Source organism: Globicephala melas, chromosome 14 (genome assembly GCF_963455315.2).
Source record: "Globicephala melas chromosome 14, mGloMel1.2, whole genome shotgun sequence".
Taxonomy (NCBI): domain Eukaryota; kingdom Metazoa; phylum Chordata; class Mammalia; order Artiodactyla; family Delphinidae; genus Globicephala; species Globicephala melas.
In genome coordinates this window covers 78,473,027-78,491,897 of record NC_083327.1, presented here as the reverse complement: position 1 = coordinate 78,491,897, position 18,871 = coordinate 78,473,027, and the positions used below count along the sequence as shown (strand labels likewise).

General features: G+C 38.7%; 1 protein-coding gene across 5 annotated transcripts in view; it reads right to left on the bottom strand.

Annotated features, from left to right (window-relative positions):
• Positions 1–18,871, bottom strand: part of ARID1B (AT-rich interaction domain 1B) — a 410,652-nt gene that overhangs the window by 244,719 nt on the left and 147,062 nt on the right. For all 5 annotated transcript variants that reach the window (XM_070043437.1, XM_060283285.1, XM_060283284.1 and 2 more), the window contains exon 4: positions 12,734–12,844. In XM_070043437.1, the coding sequence (XP_069899538.1) occupies positions 12,734–12,844 (111 nt within the window). The remainder of the gene's footprint in view (positions 1–12,733; positions 12,845–18,871) is intronic.

The following is an 18,871-nucleotide window of genomic DNA, read 5'->3' as shown; positions in this document are numbered from 1 at the left end:
CTCTTATTGCTGAATTGTTATAGGAAAGAACAAACGCTAATAAGCTAGTGAAATAATTAAAATTTTATTTTTATTTCATTACAGCTAATATAAAATTTTAAACAAAGGAGGTAATCAATAAGTGATTGTTAAATGTAATTGAAATTTTCTGTATAAGGTGAAATCTTGTGCCTTGATAGTGGGTATCAACATTTAGGCATGCTAGCTCAGAAAGGCCTACATGTAGTAACTATGAAAAGTAAGAGCACTTGGGGAAATTTGCACACTTTCATGTTTATTCAAGGACACTCATGATTTTAATCAAAACTGGTAGAACGGTTTTATTTTTTAAAAAAAGAAGGACTTTAGGTTTAACAACCAAAGTTTACAAGGACACTGAGGTGTACGCAGGAACAGGTATATGCAGACAGCTGCTATAATGGAATGAGCTACAGACTCACTGTAACTCCACTGCTGTCGAACTTTGAGGCAAGTTTCCTGCCATTTTTGAGTCTCTATTTTCACATCTGGGAAACAGAATTTTTAAAAATCTGAATCAAATTAAATACGTAAAAATACACACTTTTTTTTTTTTTTTTTGTGGTACGCGGGCCCTCACTGTTGTGGCCTCTCCCGCTGCGGAGCACAGGCTCCGGACGCGCAGGCTCAGCGGCCATGGCTCACCGGGCCCAGCCGCTCCGCGGCATGTGGGATCCTCCCGGACCGGGGCACGAACCCGCGTCCCCTGCATCGGCAGGCGGACTCTCAACCACTGCGCCACCAGGGAAGCCCCAAAATACACACATTTTAAGAACTCATTTATATTAAACTTTTGCTCTGCATGTAGGAAGTGAAATGACTACGCTTTAAAAATGGAAGAAAAAAGTGGGGAGGGGCTTGATTTAAAAACAAACAAACAAACAAGAGAGTATCCCTTCAGAGTGCACAGTTATCTCCCTGAGGTCCCATTTCCTCTGCTGGGATTCAAATGTATCACAGAAATTCATGGTGCTTAAAGGGGTAAACCATTTCTAAAATAGAACGTCTTTCAGAAACAGCATGTTAAAACTAGGTTCCCTGCCCCCTCCCACAGTCACCCTAAAAGAAGGAAAAAAAAAACAACACACACACACACGCAAGACATAAATTTGTATACTAGGCTCACAAACCCATATACTCAAAATAAGTTTCAGAAAAGAAGAGATTATGAGATAACTAAGGAATGTTCCTCCAAAACGAATTGGTACAACAAGAACAAAGTCTAAATCATTCAAAAGTAAACCAAACAACACAATATAAAGTAACCCGTCCCTACCCAAGGAAAGGAACATTTTAGGATATAAACTTACTGCACTACCTTAAAAGCAAAGATGATGAGACCAGCCACGAATGCCAATTGAAAAAATAATAATAATAAAGTTTCTTCTATTTCTTGAGACTGTACTCTTGTCTTATTCCAATTAGAGTTAGAAACTCTCTGGAATGATCTGTTGAGTTGTTTATACAAACTCTGCTATGATATTCTTCAAATCATCTCCAAGAATTTAAATGAAATGTAAAGTTATAGCCAATGCCATCATTCTTTTAACATCAATTCCTATTTATGACAATATTTTAACCCATGTAAAGAACTATACAAAAAATAAGGCTTTGGTAGCAAAGATGAATTGCTCCCTTTTAGGAGTTTTAGAATTCCAGCACAGTTATTCAGGACTTGCCTTTTAATCTCATAAAATCTCTGGGTATTCTTTTCTCCGCAAACCAACTCCCCACCACCATTTCCCTGTGTTTGTCACCAACACCACCATACCTCCTGGTCATTTAGTTTAAAAACTTAAAAGCAACTACCATTCATCCCTCCCTTTATTTCCACAACTTTCTCCGTCTGTGTTCTCACTGCTATCACTTTTTAATAATCTGACTCAACCTCATTATTGAGATAATACAATAGCTCTAAACTTGTCTCCCTGTCTCCAGCAGTAATAAAGGCATTTTGAAAAATGAACGCTTTTCATAACTAAAAGGCATGGTACAATTCACTTGTCTTGGTAACCTAAAAGTCCCAGACGTTCAAAAATAGAAGAATGGGGTGGGATGTGGCTTTGAGCAGGCAAAACAGATGTCAGGAAGTCCTGTCTTTAAAGTTCATGTGCTTTACCTAGGATATTCACTAAAAATCGTACTCTGGGCATATTTATTCTTCTTTTACTAGCAGTTTCTAATAACAACTGAAAATTTTATTTATATAAAACATGACATTTTATAATGGTACCAAATAAATTATTATATATATAATAAATATATTATTATTTTGAAGCCAAATTTTCTCCAGATGCAGATACTTAGAAAAGACCAACCACATATTTTTAGTGTCAGAAGGTACTAAGTGGCTCACTGCACTCAACCACCCAAACCCAGGGGAAAAATAAAGACTAATGAAGATCCCTACTTACATTAGAAAATTTTGAAAAAGAAGAAAGAGTATCGGTATCAGGGCAGGTTTCAGATGGGGGCAGGTTTCAGATGGGGGCAGGATAATGCTGTACTGTCCTGTCACTCAGTGGCCTCCAGGTTCACTCATTCTAGTCTACTTTGAGAAAAGACGTTTACCTGTGGATCAGGTATAGTCTATGCCACCGCCTCAATGAACACCATTTTGTGCTTTGATAGAAAGAGAAGTAGGGACTTCCCTAGCGGTCCAGTGGTTGAGACTCCCCACTCCCAACGCAGGGGGCCTGGGTTCAATCCCTGGTCAGGGAGCTGGATTGCACATGCCGCAACTAAGAATCCCGCACACCACAATGAAGATCCCGAGTGCCGAAACTAAGATCCAGTGCAGCCAAATAAATATTTAAAAAAAAAAAAAGAAAGAAAGAGAAGTAAAATGACAAGTAAAAGTAAGACTTGTCACATAGCATTCTACCCAAATCAAAACAGCGAGCTCCAAAGACTTAAAAGGCACACAGAAACAAACTATAGAAATGCAGGGGGCATTAAAACTGGTTTGGGTTCATTAAAAAGAAATGGTGGTTTTTATGTCCCTGGGTTGCTAATATTTCCACTGGTGGTATATTTCAGTTTAAAAAGCAAAGAGTTATTATGCAATTACTTTACAATATACAAATGTAAACCTGGCGTGTCAGAAGTAAATAGAGACCTCAGGTGTAGGCCATCAGGACCTTCCTTCCACCAGCATAAAATTAAAATCCACTCACACCTGATCATCTTGGTTCAGAAAACTGTCCCTGCTGGGTTCCCACCGGTGCAGTAGGAAAAGGCATTAGACTGTGCATTACAAAGACAAGATTTCATTGTCCTGCAGCTTCCTTATTTGTCTTTTCTACCCCCCACTTTAGCAGGAGGCCATAAAGTTACCTGGAATATGTACTTTTCAACTTCTCACATGGACTTTTCTTCTCCCCAGGCTTCCCCGACTCATATACATCAGACTCCCAAACTGATCCCATGGGGAGAGAGGGGAACCTCTGCAATCCCTGAGAGGTTGGAGACGGAGTCCACAAGAAGGCCCACGGCTCCCGCATGACCTAAAGAATAAGGCTAGGCGCTCAACTAGGCAACCCCCAATCCTTAAATATGTTCAGAGGCAAATGGCTCCTAAGAATATGGGAGAGGAGCCACCAAGGGCATACACAAGCTGTTACTGAAGATTTCAAGATGGCTGCACTTCTCTCATTCAACTTCTCCCTGAAAGCAAAGAGTTCATTTTGTCAGTGCTTTTCTCACATACTAACAAACAAAGCCTTTAACGTAAAATCTAGGAGTCGGAACATGCTCTAACATTCATTTTTCAGACAAGGACACACACGTCCTGAGAAGTGACGTGAATTGCTCAAGACCAGAACCCTGGCTGAGACTTAATCCTGCCTCTGCCATACAGCACCATCATTACAACAGGTCTCCAGGTCAATACATATCGTTTTATCAAAACAAAGTCATCATTCCTTCCATACAAGTCATTATAAGCCGTTCACTTTCATTTCTGTGAGAAGGGGGAAAAAAGGCAAGTGATATAAAATGCTTCTAATGAATCATTTTTATAATGATCTGATAGTAAAAAATGTTATAGTTAACTATTTATATCAGTCCAGTCTAATAATCAGGTACTATTTAAAACAACAGAACTCTAGAAAATTAGCTATCAATAAGTGAATACTAAAAACTATGGGTTTAATTTTAGAATTAATGTTCTCACACACGCTGAATGTGGACAACATGCACAGAGGCACACAGCACGCAGATCCCACTGCAAACGAACACTACTCTGAACACTTTAAAAAGTCAATGACAGCCCGGTAATGAAATAAAGGGAAAAAACGCACACACCACAATCTAACATTGGATAAAAATGCAGGTCGTATGGGAAGAGACAACAATAGTACCTGGAAACTTTTTTTTATTGAATAGAATGCATTATGAAGAAAACTGGTTGAGAAAGCTTAGTCACTTTTTTGTGGCTTAAAGCTTTTTTCCCCTCTTTTATTCCAGGCTTAAACAAAGTTCAGTGGGGCATCAAACCGCCTGTTTTAAATTACAGTCTGTATTTTAAAATAGAATGCATGCACGGCATGTTCCTGAAGCTAGGGGGTGGGAGTGTTATTCACGGAAAATTGAAGGCTTGTTGAGTCAATAATCTTCTTTCACACAGTAACAATTTTCAGCTAAAATTTCTTGACCCAAACAAAGGAAAACGAGACCATTCAGTTATTTTACAATTTAGCAAAGGCAAAGAAAAAAGATGAGAAAGAGAGAGACACCTCTAAAATTTTACACTGTGAAGGAAAAATAGAAATTTTTGCTCTCAGGTAAGAACCTTCTCTACATGTATTTATTTCCTCTCCTAAACTGACAGTTAATATTCAAAATAGTTCCTTCCAGTTCAAAAAAAAAAAATAAAAGCAATTAACCAGTCCACAAATGCTACTCTGAGCTCCTGTTGGTTATGTGTCTCTTGTTACATACTACAGATGTGTGCCTTCAGTTACAAACAAAGTGGAAATCTGCAAACTAAAATTTACTTCCTAGCTAACTTGGATAATGTATAGTAAAATGCATTCAACTCAACGTCTTACAATGGCCATGCCTGTATAATCTGGAGGAAGCCCGCTACCCCTTCTAGATGCCAGTGAACAGGAGAAGCACCAGGAAGAAAAGGAGGCGGCTTTCTGGCTCAACATGCCAAGAACTGCCATCTGTGGAAACCGAAACGGCAGGTTAAAATATGAAAAGGTACCTCTTGAACATCACTCGTTTTTTTGTTCTAGCATAAAAAATTGAAATTAAAACTCGAAGGAGAGGGCTTCCCTGGTGGCGCAGTGGTTGGGAGTCTGCCTGCCGATGCAGGGGACACGGGTTCGTGCCCCGGTCCGGGAAGATCCCACATGCCGCGGAGCAGCTGGGCCCGTGAGCCATGGCCGCTGAGCCTGCGCGTCCGGAGCCTGTACTCCGCAACGGGAGAGGCCACAACAGTGAGAGGCCCGCATAAGGCAAAAAAAAAAAAACAAAACTCGAAGGAGCTACGCTGCTGATAACTGTCCTACTGGAGCCCCCATGCCCACATGTGAGAATCCCTCACACACACGGCTCTTTGTGGTTTGTACTAAAGCCCAACACTGCTGCTCACCCCCTTGTGCTCAGAGACGGCCCTCTGGTAAAAGAGGCTTATGTCCAGGTATGGTTCTGCGGCTATTTGCATTCAGACCTGACAGTTACGTGCACCCCAGCCTGTGAGGCCACAGAGGAGGCTCCATGGCCTCTCACAGGTCATCTGAAGAGCCAAAAGGCTGGTCAAAACCTTCCAGTCTCCCATTTGTTACAGCAAAATTTGTATGCTGACTTTCCTATTAGCCAGGAATATCTGCATTTATCATCGCTTACTTAATGAGCCTCATTTATCAACTACAGATCATAGTTATCCTTCTATTATCAAAACCAATATCCTGAAAATCAGTTATGTTTCAGCCTCTCTTCATCTCCAATTTTGTCTAGTATCTCTTTCTTACAGTACTCCTTCATTATTTTTTTTTTGGAATTGACAGTCCCATAAAATGGGTTAAAATTCATTTCCCCCATATTTTAAATGGAAAGCCTCAGAATATTATGTAAAAAGGTCTACAGGAGGTATGCTTAGTTCAAATGTGTTTTTAAAAATTAAACGAATTTCTGAAAATAATGCATCACCACTAAGCAAATACCTCAGCTCTAATGAATTTAGAATTATCCATCTATTTCAAAAGGACTGAAAGATCTCAAATTAGAAACACTTTGCACACAAACATTCGAGTTATTTAAAAACAAACTATAGTTCTTTTTAAATATTAATTTATTCAAGATTTCCATATATTTAGCCTGCTGTAACCTGGAAGAAATCCAAACTGGTAAGGTTTTATTGAACATTCATTTACAGAACAAATATTTAAGTGGAAGATTGTTTTGAAAGAGAGAGAAACATACCTTCCCACTTCCTACGACTTCTTACCTTGCTCAAGGTTCGAGTATTTCCCCTATTTTCAAAATATCACAAAAATACTCTGGGGGATAAAATTACAGAATATCACATCTTAAAGAAATAATCCATGTGGGAAAATAAACATCTGTCAGAGTCACTATCACTTTTCCTAAATTAGGACCTTCAAGTAAGGTCTTTTCATATTTCTCTCAAACTGAATCCAAAAAGAACTGTCGTCTCCATATAGAATAGACCAGAGACTAAAATTACATTTGCAAATTATGGTAAATCCTAGGTAAGAAACGGAATGTTGTACGCTCCATTTAACACTTCTCCAAGATATCAAAATGTGTCTGTACCTTCCGTTTCAAAGTTATGCATAATGGTTAACTGTGTCTGCAGATGCTCTCGCTGACAAGACACACCCTTCAGAGAACCTCCTGCTCCATTCACCAGGTGCCCACTTTTTAAGACTTCCATGACTTCAAGACCCAACATACCCTGATAACATTTAGGAAACACTGATAACAGACAGCTGATGTCTTCAGCTGCACACAGGGATTATCACTGCTTGAACACTGAGAGAAGGGGGACAACAGTTTAAATTTCTCTTTTTATTAACTTAGACTTTTTTAAATGTTCAGGACGATTTGAGAACGATCAATCAACAGAAGACAGTTACACTCTTAACCTTTTAATGACAACCACTTAATGCAAGCTCAAGATACAAATTTTAAAAAGTTTGGAAAAAGTTCATTCAGCAGCCAAACATCTAATTCTTACCTGGTAGATTTTAACTTTTGCAAAAACCTGACAACTAACAGGTTAACATCATCTTAACAATTTGTATTCTTAGATGGATTGAGAACTTGGTAAAGGCAAAACCCAGTTAAAAACTGCTCTGCCTAGCTTTTCCAATAGTTGCTAATTGTTCATAGGAACTATATTATCAAATCCACACACTTAAAATGTCCCTATTAACATATCATTTTTCATACATGCTTCCGAAGTACATGACCATTTACCCCTAACCCAACATGTGTCATTAAAGATTAATAAAACAAACACACACACAGAAGTATTCTTTTTCAATAAAGGGAAATCATTGCATGCTCTGTTGCTAATACCTAACTCCCAAAGAACATTCTTGGTAATAACAGTTTTTCAACCATTCTCTTTCAGGCTTCCAATATCCTGTTTAACACCCTCTATTTCAAAGAACAACCAGCATATACCACCTCCTTCCTTTCACAAAGGGGAAAAAGAATACGTTTTATCTAAACCTCAATACTTCCTTCTAATTGCAAGCTCAACAAAAGAGCCATAAGCACGGTTCCACAGGACATTTAGGGTTTTTACTAAACTTGGACAGATCAAACCCTTTTCATGTCAACCTCTTTAAATGCTTCCTATTTAAGAAAGAAAGGGTCAGAAAGAGGTTTTCAATGACCTGATGGGCCTTCGCAAAGGCCTTTAGAATATGACTGATCATACTCTGTATCTTAGGTAAACAGAATAATGGACCTGCTATCTGAAATACAAACCGGTGGCAGGTCTCTCTGAAGAAAAAAACAAATAAGTTATTTCTAAACTGAGGAGTATCAGCAACTCTTCAGATCCCTGGAGTTTCGAGAAAGCACTATTTGCTTAGAACAAGGAAATTACGGTAAATCCTAGGAAAGAAACGGAATGTTGTACGCTCCATTTAACACTTCTCCAAGTTATCAAAGTGTGTCTGTACCTTCAGTTTCAAAGTTATGCAAATGGTTAACTGTGTCTGCAGATGCTTTATAATAATAGTATAAACATGTATTTACTGTATTCACTGAATTCATGATTACTGTTTGTCAATTTATTCACTTTTACAATTAAAAATATACATTATGGTGTTCCAGCGCATAAGACTCTGTGCTCCCAATACAGGGGGCCCAGGTTCGACCCCTGGTTGCGAAACTAGATCACGCACGCATACCACAACTATGAGCACGCATGCCACAGCGAAGAGCCTGCGTGCCACAACTAAGACCCAGCGCAGCCTAAATAAATAAATATTTTTCTTAAAAAATATACATTACTAAGAAAAGAATGTTTCACACTACTTTTAGATTAATTATACAAAAGTGCCCACTTTTTCTTCTCTTGAAGGTTAAGGTTACCAAAGTAAAATTCAAATGTCATTTTATAATAAAAGAAAATAGTTTTAAGAATAAAACCACCCTGCCAATACAGATACCACATTCATATAATCCTTTAGTATCAGTAGCATATGGAGAACATAGGCTCTCCTGATGTCAATTCAATACCTTGGAAAAGATCCTGTAAGCAATTAAAAGAAAATTCTGCAACTAGGGGAAGAATGTACTGAAAAATTCTTACATAAATTCTATTAGGAAAATACTTACTGAATAAAACATAATAAATACAGTGAAAAGATTCTAGTCTGTTGAGGGTGAGAGGGAGAGGCAAGACAATTATAAAAGTAACTGCAATAGGGCTTCCCTGGTGGCGCAGTGGTTGAGAGTCCGCCTGCCGATGCAGGGGACACGGGTTCGTGCCCCGGTCCGGGAAGATGCCACGTGCTGTGGAGCGGCTGGGCCCGTGAGCCGTGGCCGCTGAGCCTGCGCGTCCAGAGCCTGTGCTCCGCAACGGGAGAGCCCACAACAGTGAGAGGCCCGCGTACCGCAAAAAAACAAAAAAAACAAAAAGTAACTGCAATAAAAGGATGACTAGTAAATGCCATAAGAGATGAAAAAGTTAAAAAAAGACTCAACAAAAAATGTATTAAATCATAGTCTGGGGGTCAGAGTGTAAATTGAGATATACTCAATGTTTATAAAATAAAGGAGTTGATAAGCTATAGCATTTGTTTAGACCTTCCACTGTATATTTTACTTAATGATGGCTTCACTTCGTATCAATATTAGAGGTAGAAAAAAATTATAGAATGTGCTCAAATTTTAAGTGATAATATTCCAAGGAGATAGAGTCAGGTCTTCAAGCTAATTTTTATGTCACATGCTATATGTTAAAATTTGTTAGTAATGGTAACACCAATGATATGTAAGCTAATGAACCTCAACAGGGAGAAGGCTATATGATTAAGAGGTATAGAAAGCAGTAGACATTATTAAGGAAGATTTGTTCGGAGCTTAGGTCTGAGTGCATTAAGTTAAAAGCAAATATTACTGGTCACGGCACCAAGACAACAAGACGACAAATATTAAGTTATCAGTCATTGGCTTCATGTGGATGAGCTGAAGAACTCGGTCAGATGGAAAACACAACTGCATTAGCTACTGAAGATCACCAAGAACTTAATGAAATGCAAATACAGACAAATACCAATTTAAACAATGGTGAGAGGACAAGTTGCTGAGAGAAGCAAATTCTAGATCTAGCGTAAGAAAATGCCTTGATTTCTTGTAATGGAAAGTTAACTGTATAACAAAAACACACTACAGAAAATACCCCACATGCAGAAAAACATTACAAACTCTATCAATCTAACTCAACTTAAGGAAAAATTTAAGAAACAACTACTTAAGAAGCTTCCTTCTTATAGTCACATACATAACGGATAGAGATTTGATTATACTTTAGAATCATTTTTACCACATATTTTTAAACATACAGATAAGACCCACAATTTCCTTGGTTCAAAATTACAAAACGAGAGATTACAAATATGATGGATGGCCTTTAACCTTAAGTAAAAAGACAAAAGTTGCATCACTAACACTTGAAAAGGAAAAAACACAGCAGAAATCTACAAAACACCTAATAAATTCAGACGTGATAACAAATACAGTTTCATGGTACTTATAGAATCAATTTAGCCAAGTTAGAGTAAAAATACATATTAGAGCCATATAGAATACCAACAAATCTCTGCCCAAAACTGTAATTACCTTTGTTTTATATAACATATTGATGCAGTGTCTATATCAATAAAAATATATTTCTAAACTCTATATAGAAAAACTTTCTACACAAACAAAACCTGTTGAAAGAAAAGTGGTACACCAAAATTCATTTACATAAAGCCAATTTTCGTCTTAACAGATTGGGGGCAGGAGGTTTAGTTAGGTACAACCAACCAATCTACAATTTGTCCTTTATTCAGTAACTGATGCTTCTATGTACTCAGCATAAAACCTGGAAACTTTCCTCTCTAAAAAAAGATTATTGAAATGTTATTGAGTATATGGGTGTGGTATGCGCCAAATGTCATGTACAACATTCTTTACAAATGCCGGTTCTCAAATGTTTAGAAGTAACATAATAAATCTTACTTAAACATGTTTGAAATTCAAATTAAAATCAAAATTAAAATCAGCATGCTATTTATCTGTGAGTTACAGAAAGAAACCACTAATTAGGGCGTTTCTTTTTTTAATAGCTTCATAAGAAAATTTATATTATGAGCAACCTTAAATCCCCTAGGGAAGGAAGTAAGATAAACATTAAAGAATAAAGTTAGCCATTGTATGTATACAAATAGAACCATCCAAAAGACTTAAACTGTTGAAGAATATATTGGTTCACCTCCTAAAATACTCTGAGCTCCTTTTCCAGTAATCAACTTTGCACCATCCCAAAGCAGAACTCTTCAGTTTTCTGGGACTACCGCACTTCATTCTCCCCCAATTATGCTGTACAGTTAGCTGAAAGTCAACCATTGATTCCAAAGCAGAGCAATGAAAAGAAGCATAGCCTAGTAGGTGACACAGAAGTTCAAATGGATGTGAAGAAAGCAGTACGCTGCAAACTATTCTTAGAGCTCTGTAGAAAACCGGTATCAATCTTTAACAAATTCTCCAACCTGTAAAACAGTACACATCACCAGCCAATGACAAACCTAAAAAGTGGGGCTTATCTAAAACACTAAAAATCCTGTGGTAAAAAAGTAGAATTCACTGTCAACCACTGCTCACCTTCCCACGAGTCAATTTAAATTTCCTAAAACCACAAGCCAATTTCCAAATGTTCAGCAAATGTTGCATTTATCAACAGCATTCATGTGCATTTGCGGATGCAGGTGCGCGCGCACGCACGCACACGCACACACACGCACACGCACACACACACCCCCCCATGCTCACCAAGCTCTGAATTATCTGCTGAATAAAAAAGCTTACAGCTTAGAACACAAGAGTCCATTACCTTTTTCATTCCTTCAAAAACCATATAACTAGATAATAAATATTCCAATGTGACTAAAAAATGACCACAGTAAATTTTACCCACTTCCCACCATAGAAATAAAAGCTGTAAAAATTAGGGTTTCAAATACATGTGCATCAGATTCAAAGATATTACACATCCTGTAGCCATCACTTACCTTCTACTCTACGGCTACATATAACTTAAAAATGGGTATGGTATGTGCCAAATGTCATGTATAACAGTCTTTACAAATGCTGGCTCTCAAATGTTTAGAAGTAATATAATAAATCTTACTTAATGTAAACATGTTTAAGATTCAAATTAAAATCACGGTTAGTCTGAGTTCCTGTCTTAAATATGACTTCTTAATAGAGACTAAGCAATAACAATGTCTTCACATCAAAATATTTTAACAAGAAAATATATATAAAAATTTGTTTGCACAAATATATTCTTTGAATTTTTAAGGAATATCTCATTTAAATGAGGTTGCCCATGGGGGGATAAAAAAAGGAAAATTAAGCCCAGGTGAACTATTTAAGGGCATTAACATGTAACCTATAATTTAGCTACTACTCTAGTCAATATATACCCAATAATTTGCTAATGGAAATACTTATAAGCTGTATTTTCCAATTTTAAACTAAAATACTTTCTTTTGGGTGAAAAAAGATTGGGTGACTTCTCGTTACATGAAGTCCCAGAAGAAATTCAAACTACCACTGGATGCCTTATCTCATTCTTTGCCAAATCGGAATTTCCTTTACATATAACTCCTATATAGATACCTCTGTTCTGAATCACTACCAGAAAGCAACAGGCTATGCAAAGCACAACTGTACAAAAGAAACACCTTTGTGCCACAAAACCTGTCAGCCAAATGTAAGCTTCCAATTGGACTTAGAGATACCTACAACACTGGACTCGGAGACACCTACAAATGACTACACAGCTCCTTTGAGAAGGAAACTGTAAAATAAAAATTAATATATCACAAATATACCTGAAATCCATAAGCTTCTCCCTCAAGTCTCAACATAAAGTAGAATAAACAAAAACCAATGCTCTTTTTAGAAATCTGTAACTCACTGTATTTCCAAATCAGTACATTAATAGTCTTACTGGTAAACTTGATGGTCTTTCTTGTTGTATTAAGTTCAAGTCTTCATGGTTGGGTTTTCCAGGAGCCAGAGGAGGTTGAGACCTAGTTCCATAGCCTTCCTGAGACATATCCTAAACAAACACAAATATAAAGAAATATCTCAGTGAGTTACAAGCTTCTTTGGTAATCAAGATGAAGCAAAGGCTTATCACAAAGTATCAATTCATCTTACATTTAAGCAGACATCTATGTTAGAATTATCATTTCTGTAACACTTTCTCAAAAGCAAAAATAAAATACAAAAAGGCAGTGGATCATCAAGAGCAAAAATACATATAATTAGCAATTAAATTTATTAGGCAACCATACAACCTAAAGACCATATTTGAGTTCTGCAGGAAGGTGACAGTCAGTAATAGAAGGGAAAGAAAGCCAGCTATAACCAAACTCTCTTAAACCATAGCAAACCAAAAGCTCATGTTATTGTTTAATTCTGATTTTGGTTGAACCGTCTTTAATATTACCTTGAAAATGTAAAATAATTAATGAAAACTTTATTATCAACTGACTTTTAATACGCCCTCTCAGCAACCCACAAAACAACACAGTTATTAAGCTGACAGTATCCTGGGGTTTCTACAAAACCAATAAACACTCACGTATAGAATTTCATGTTCACGTGGCACAGTTACCAAAGAACCACAATAAAGAATAAAACAGCAGTGGGGACAAAACACACTAAAAAAACCTACTGAAGTAGAGAAACTTATCAGTAACATGGCCTTTCTGGCATCCTGCTGAACACTTTTCCAGGAGGAATTCTGCATGGTTTCAGTATTATGCTGAAATATAAACCAAATACCACGCCAAACTTACTGTATGTCAGATCTCTAGCTGTTTAACTATGCATGCTCAGTTACTAAACATTCTACCCCCATTTACACCCGAAGTCAAACAGCAGGACAGAGTGTAAAATGCTTATTATAGCATGTCTTAATTGGCACTGAAAGTTGAAGAACCAGTTTCTGATTGGGAAGAAAAAAAAAGAATGGAAAATATCACTTAAAAATAAAATTCTCTCCTTCTTCCCTGTCAGTTTAAGTATGTGTTAGAATTAAAGAAACACAATATACAAGTTCTACTTCCCCTGTTAAATTCTCAAAATATTACTTTAAAAATTAATGAGTTGAAACCCTATAAAAAGCTCCTGCTGCCCCACCCCTCTCTCATACAGTATACACTTAAAATGACACAGCTTCTTAAGCCAAGAAACTTTGGACCAATAGCTGGTACTGAAAGTACACAAGCTGTACCAACTAGACTTCACTAGCCAAGTGTCGGTGCAACCTGCCTTTAAACAGGCTCTGAAGCAAAGAGCACGCCAGCAATCCAGCATTTCCCAAGCAACTCTTCTTCCTTTTACATAAACCCCCCAAACAACCAAGCAAGATATCTAGCCTCTAACAGCAGCGCAGAATGCCCAGTCAGTACTATACTACAGTAGGAGAATTACACTCAATTGTCCAGGTTTTTACCTGATAACATTTAGGTGAGGTCTCTGAGCACAGACAGCCCAAGGATATTTAAAAGGGTAGCTCCTCAGTCTGGCTGCTGGCAGAGGTTAACAATTAGACTGGTTGGGGGGGGGCGGGGAACTCTCTCTCTCTCTCTCTCTCTCTCTCTCTCTCTCTCTCTCACACACACACACACACACACACTACTTGCTCTGGATCCCAGACTTTCACTTGTCACACGGACTTCCAGCTGCATGTCCTGCAGGTTCCTTTAGATTAACAGCGAGGACTTCAAAATCAAGCCAGGAACAAGGCCTCCATTCAGGGACCTTCACCCTGTTACAAAAAAACCCCCACGAAGGAGCAGAACGGCCACGCAATGGGCAAACAAACTAGCAGATCCCCACCTGTGCCTCAAACACACACACGTGCACACAAGGTTTACCGGCAGTGCTTAGACACTTGTTTTAGTAAACTGTTAAGAAACAGGAACAGGCTCACATGCCCTATGCTTATAAGCCTTTTACATTTCTTTTTGTTTTCTCTTTGTGGCTAAATGAACTGATTTTTAAAACGAGCTGAAAAAGACCGTTACAACTACAGTAAATACACATTTTAATGTGGATACTGTCCCCTCTAAAATAAGCAACACTGAACTAACAGACTATGAAAGCCATCATGAAATTTTACTATGACTTTACATTTCATTTTTTAAGGCTTAAAATTTTTAAATAATTAGATCCCACCAAAATCTCAAACACTATTCTTAACCACAAGAGGCTTTCCGTTATTAAATACAGCTGGAAATAAAACCAAAACAAAATTTAGTGAGAATCACTGAAAATGGAACTTGTTCTGCTTCAATTTATGTTTGAACATAAGGATTAATTTAACCGAGAGAACATCCAGAAAAGGTACCAGGTTTTAACCTAAAACAACCATCATCTACGTAACTTACACTGGGACTATAAAGGCTACATTTGGCAGCTGTAATAAAGATATAAAAGTTATATAGCATAACAAACCTGAGGTTTTTCCCCTTCAGAGCTATACTTATTTTCTGGTAGATACTTATTTTCATCTCAGGAAAAGTAAGTAGGAATAAGTAATTTAACAGACAAGAAGAGGCCAATGTCTATTAGAAAACAAGAAATACGTTCAGCACCATAGTTTATAAACAACAACTAAGCACAGCCTTCATGTTTAACACATCACTGCAGTCTCTGATATTCAAAGGTTTAAACCAGTGCGCACTAGTCTGCACACTAGTTCACACACGCAGATTGTCACTGTGACAAATACACAGCTGTGACTATTTAAGAGAGCATCACACTGTAATAATGCTACAACGCAAAGGAGCCACACAAGGGAAGTGTGGTTTATCCTTTCAGAGTCCTTTATCAGTATTATTTTTCTTCATCTCACTCACAAGCTTTTCACCACTGACTGATTCTGGTTTTAACCATCTTTATGTTATAGATCAAAGGGAAAACAGAGACTGACTCACAAAACAAAAAAAGTGTGAAAAGAGCTTGAGATAGGGGCATGTACACATTTGTTTCAGAAGTTTTCACTTAGATGTTACTTTTAACAAATGTCTAGGGACTTCCCTGGTGGCACAGTGGTTAAGAATCCGCCTGCCAATGCAGGGCACACCGGTTTGATCCCTGGTCCGGGAAGATCGCACATGCCGCGGAGCAACTAAGCCCGCGCGCCACAACTACTGAGTCCGTGAGCCACATGTACTGAGCCTGCACTCTAGAGCCTGCGAGTCACAACTACTGAGCCCATGAGCCACAACTACTGAGCCCGCGTGCCACAACTACTGAAGCCCGCGTGCCTAGAGCCCGTGCTCTGCAACAAGAGAAGCCACCGCAATGAGAAGCCCGCACACCACAACAAAGAGTAGCCCCCGCTCGCGGCAACTAGAGAAAGCCCGCACACAGCAACGAAGACCCAACGCAGCCAAAAATAAATATAAATAAATAAATTTATTTTAAAATATGTCTAAACATTTATTGAATATCTTGTATGGACCAGTCCCTTCACTGGGTGCTTAACATCTTACGGTGTGAAGGATGACCAGGAAGGAAACACTAGTTATACTGTGCTATTGTGAGGAAGGATAAGATCAAAACTATGTCCTGGCTCTAGTGTAGAGGCCAAGAGCAGGAGTACTTCTGTTTTCTTTTATAATGAAATGAATTAAGTACTAACGGCAACATGGGACTATGAAGAAAATGTAGAATAAAATGTCAAGGACAGGGCTTCCCTGGTGGCACAGTGGTTAAGACTCTGCCTGCCAATGCAGGGGACACGGGTTCGAGCCCTGGTCCAGGAAGATCCCACATGTGGCAGAACAACTAAGCCCGTGCGCCACAACTACTGAGCCTGCGCTCTAGAGCCCGTGCTCCGCAACAAGAGAAGCCACTGCAATGAGAAGCCCGCGCACCACAACAAAGAGTAGCCCCCGCTCGCCTCAACTAGAGAAAGCCCACGCGCAGCAACAAAGACCCAACACAGCCAAAATAAATAAATAAATAAGTAAGTAACGTCAAGGACACTTATAAAATATTTGAGGGGCTTCCCTGGTGGCGCAGTGGTTTGAGAGTCCGCCTGCCGATGCAGGGGACGCAGGTTCGTTCCCCGGTCCGGGAAGATCCCACATGCCGCAGAGCGGCTGGGCCCGTGAGCCATGGCCGCTGAGCCTGCACGTCCGGAGCCTGTGCTCTGCAACGGGAGAGGCCACAGCAGTGAGAGGCCCACGTACCGCAAAAAAAAAAAAAATTGAAAAGGAAAAATATTCCCATGGTATGAGTTCAAAGGATACAAAGAGATAAACAATGAAAAGAAAGACTGTCTCCTACTTCCCAGGATCCCTTCCACAAAGCTTACTGCTAATAGGTTATTTATCTTTCCACAATCATTCAATGCACAACCAAGTATAAATGTGAGTTTAAATCTTTTCCTTTAAAAACAACTGGAGCGTATTTGCTGTACACAGTCTATTCTGTGGTCCCTTAACAATACATTATATATCTCCTTCTATATCTGCGCCTAAACATCTACATTATTCTCTTTTTTTTGCTATGCAGTATTGTATTAGTCACTTCTGTGACTTATTTAACCAGTCCCCCACTGATGGACATTCAGGTTGTTCCCAGTCTCTCCCTACTTCATACAGCACTATAATACACATCCTTGTGCATACATCTTCAGCTGAAATACTTCTGTAGCGTTACTCTCCACAAGGGGAACTTCTGCCAAAGGGTTGGTACATTTAAAATTTTGATGGAGGCTGGCAAAGTGCTCTCAGCAAAAGGAGTGTCAATTAACACTCACAGTCTATCACCTGGCTAAAGATGTTTACCTCAGCATCAGGGTATGCCCAACCACAGTACAAAAGGCAGCAAACTCAGACCAGGGGAGAGGCGGGAGGACTGGTAGATAGTAACAGAAGAAAACAATTTAGACAAACCAACAGCTGTGGTACTAAGAGGCTGGGGAGGCTAAGTCAAGAAGCTAGCAAACACTGGCTGTCTTTAGAGTCCTGCAGAGAGGGCTTCAGATCTGAAACAAAGGCAACAGGGAGCCACTGTGGCCTCTAGATCTAGAATGAGATGATTCTCACGTTAGTTAAGAAAGGTTTTTCCAATAATCACATGAAGTACAGATGTACCAGAAAGAGAATGATGATGGTACTTATTACTACTGCAGTAATCTAAAGTGGGGTGACGAGGATCTGAGTAGCCTCATAGCATCTCACAATATCTAGGTCAGAATAATTTCTCGCTCCTTTTCTCTTCCTACTTTGGAAGCTCCTATCATCAATCCCAAATACTAATGGGAAACAGATAGGGTCCTGGCACGTAAGACACTGTAGTGGAGAGGAGAGTGCAATCAACTCCACAGAGAAAATGCCTGCTGGCCACACAGGGCTGCCAGTCACATGAACTCATCACTCTGCCCATGAAACTTCCCGAGCTACTGACCTATTTTAGTTTGTAGATACCTAAATTTAAAATATCCTTTCCAAAAAGAAAACAATATAAACCTATAAAGTATCCACTTTATAGGAGAATGGACCAAATCACCCCCCTGCCTCCTCAGGAACGCCCTAACGGAAAGAGTACGATCTAGGACAGCTGACACTGCAGGCAGGGCTCCGTGACAGGTGCTGTGCACCCTCCACCTTTATAATAACCCCAGGAGATGGTCCCTATTATCTATCACCTTGTTTTTTACCACGAGGAAACAAAATCTTACGCAATGTGCATAGCTAGTGTCTGAGCACATTGCTAGCATCTCTACGTGATGGACAAATCTTCATTTCCACCCTAACTGTACTCTACAGACAACTGTAAGCTTTGAGCACTATCATAAGGATTTGATGTAATTTTAACTTTTTAAGGTATTATCCTAGCTTCCACCTATTCTCAATTCCCTTTTCAAAAATTATGAATCTTAAGTATTTTGTATGTGGGATACTTCCAAAACATTCAATTGTAATATTATGAATTAAAAAGTATTCAAACTCCCACAAATCTGAATACAAGGCCACTCTACCTACTACTCGTTATCATCAAATAGTCGTTTAAGGTCCACAGGCTGATGGAAAACAAGATAAAGAGACCCATCTTGCCT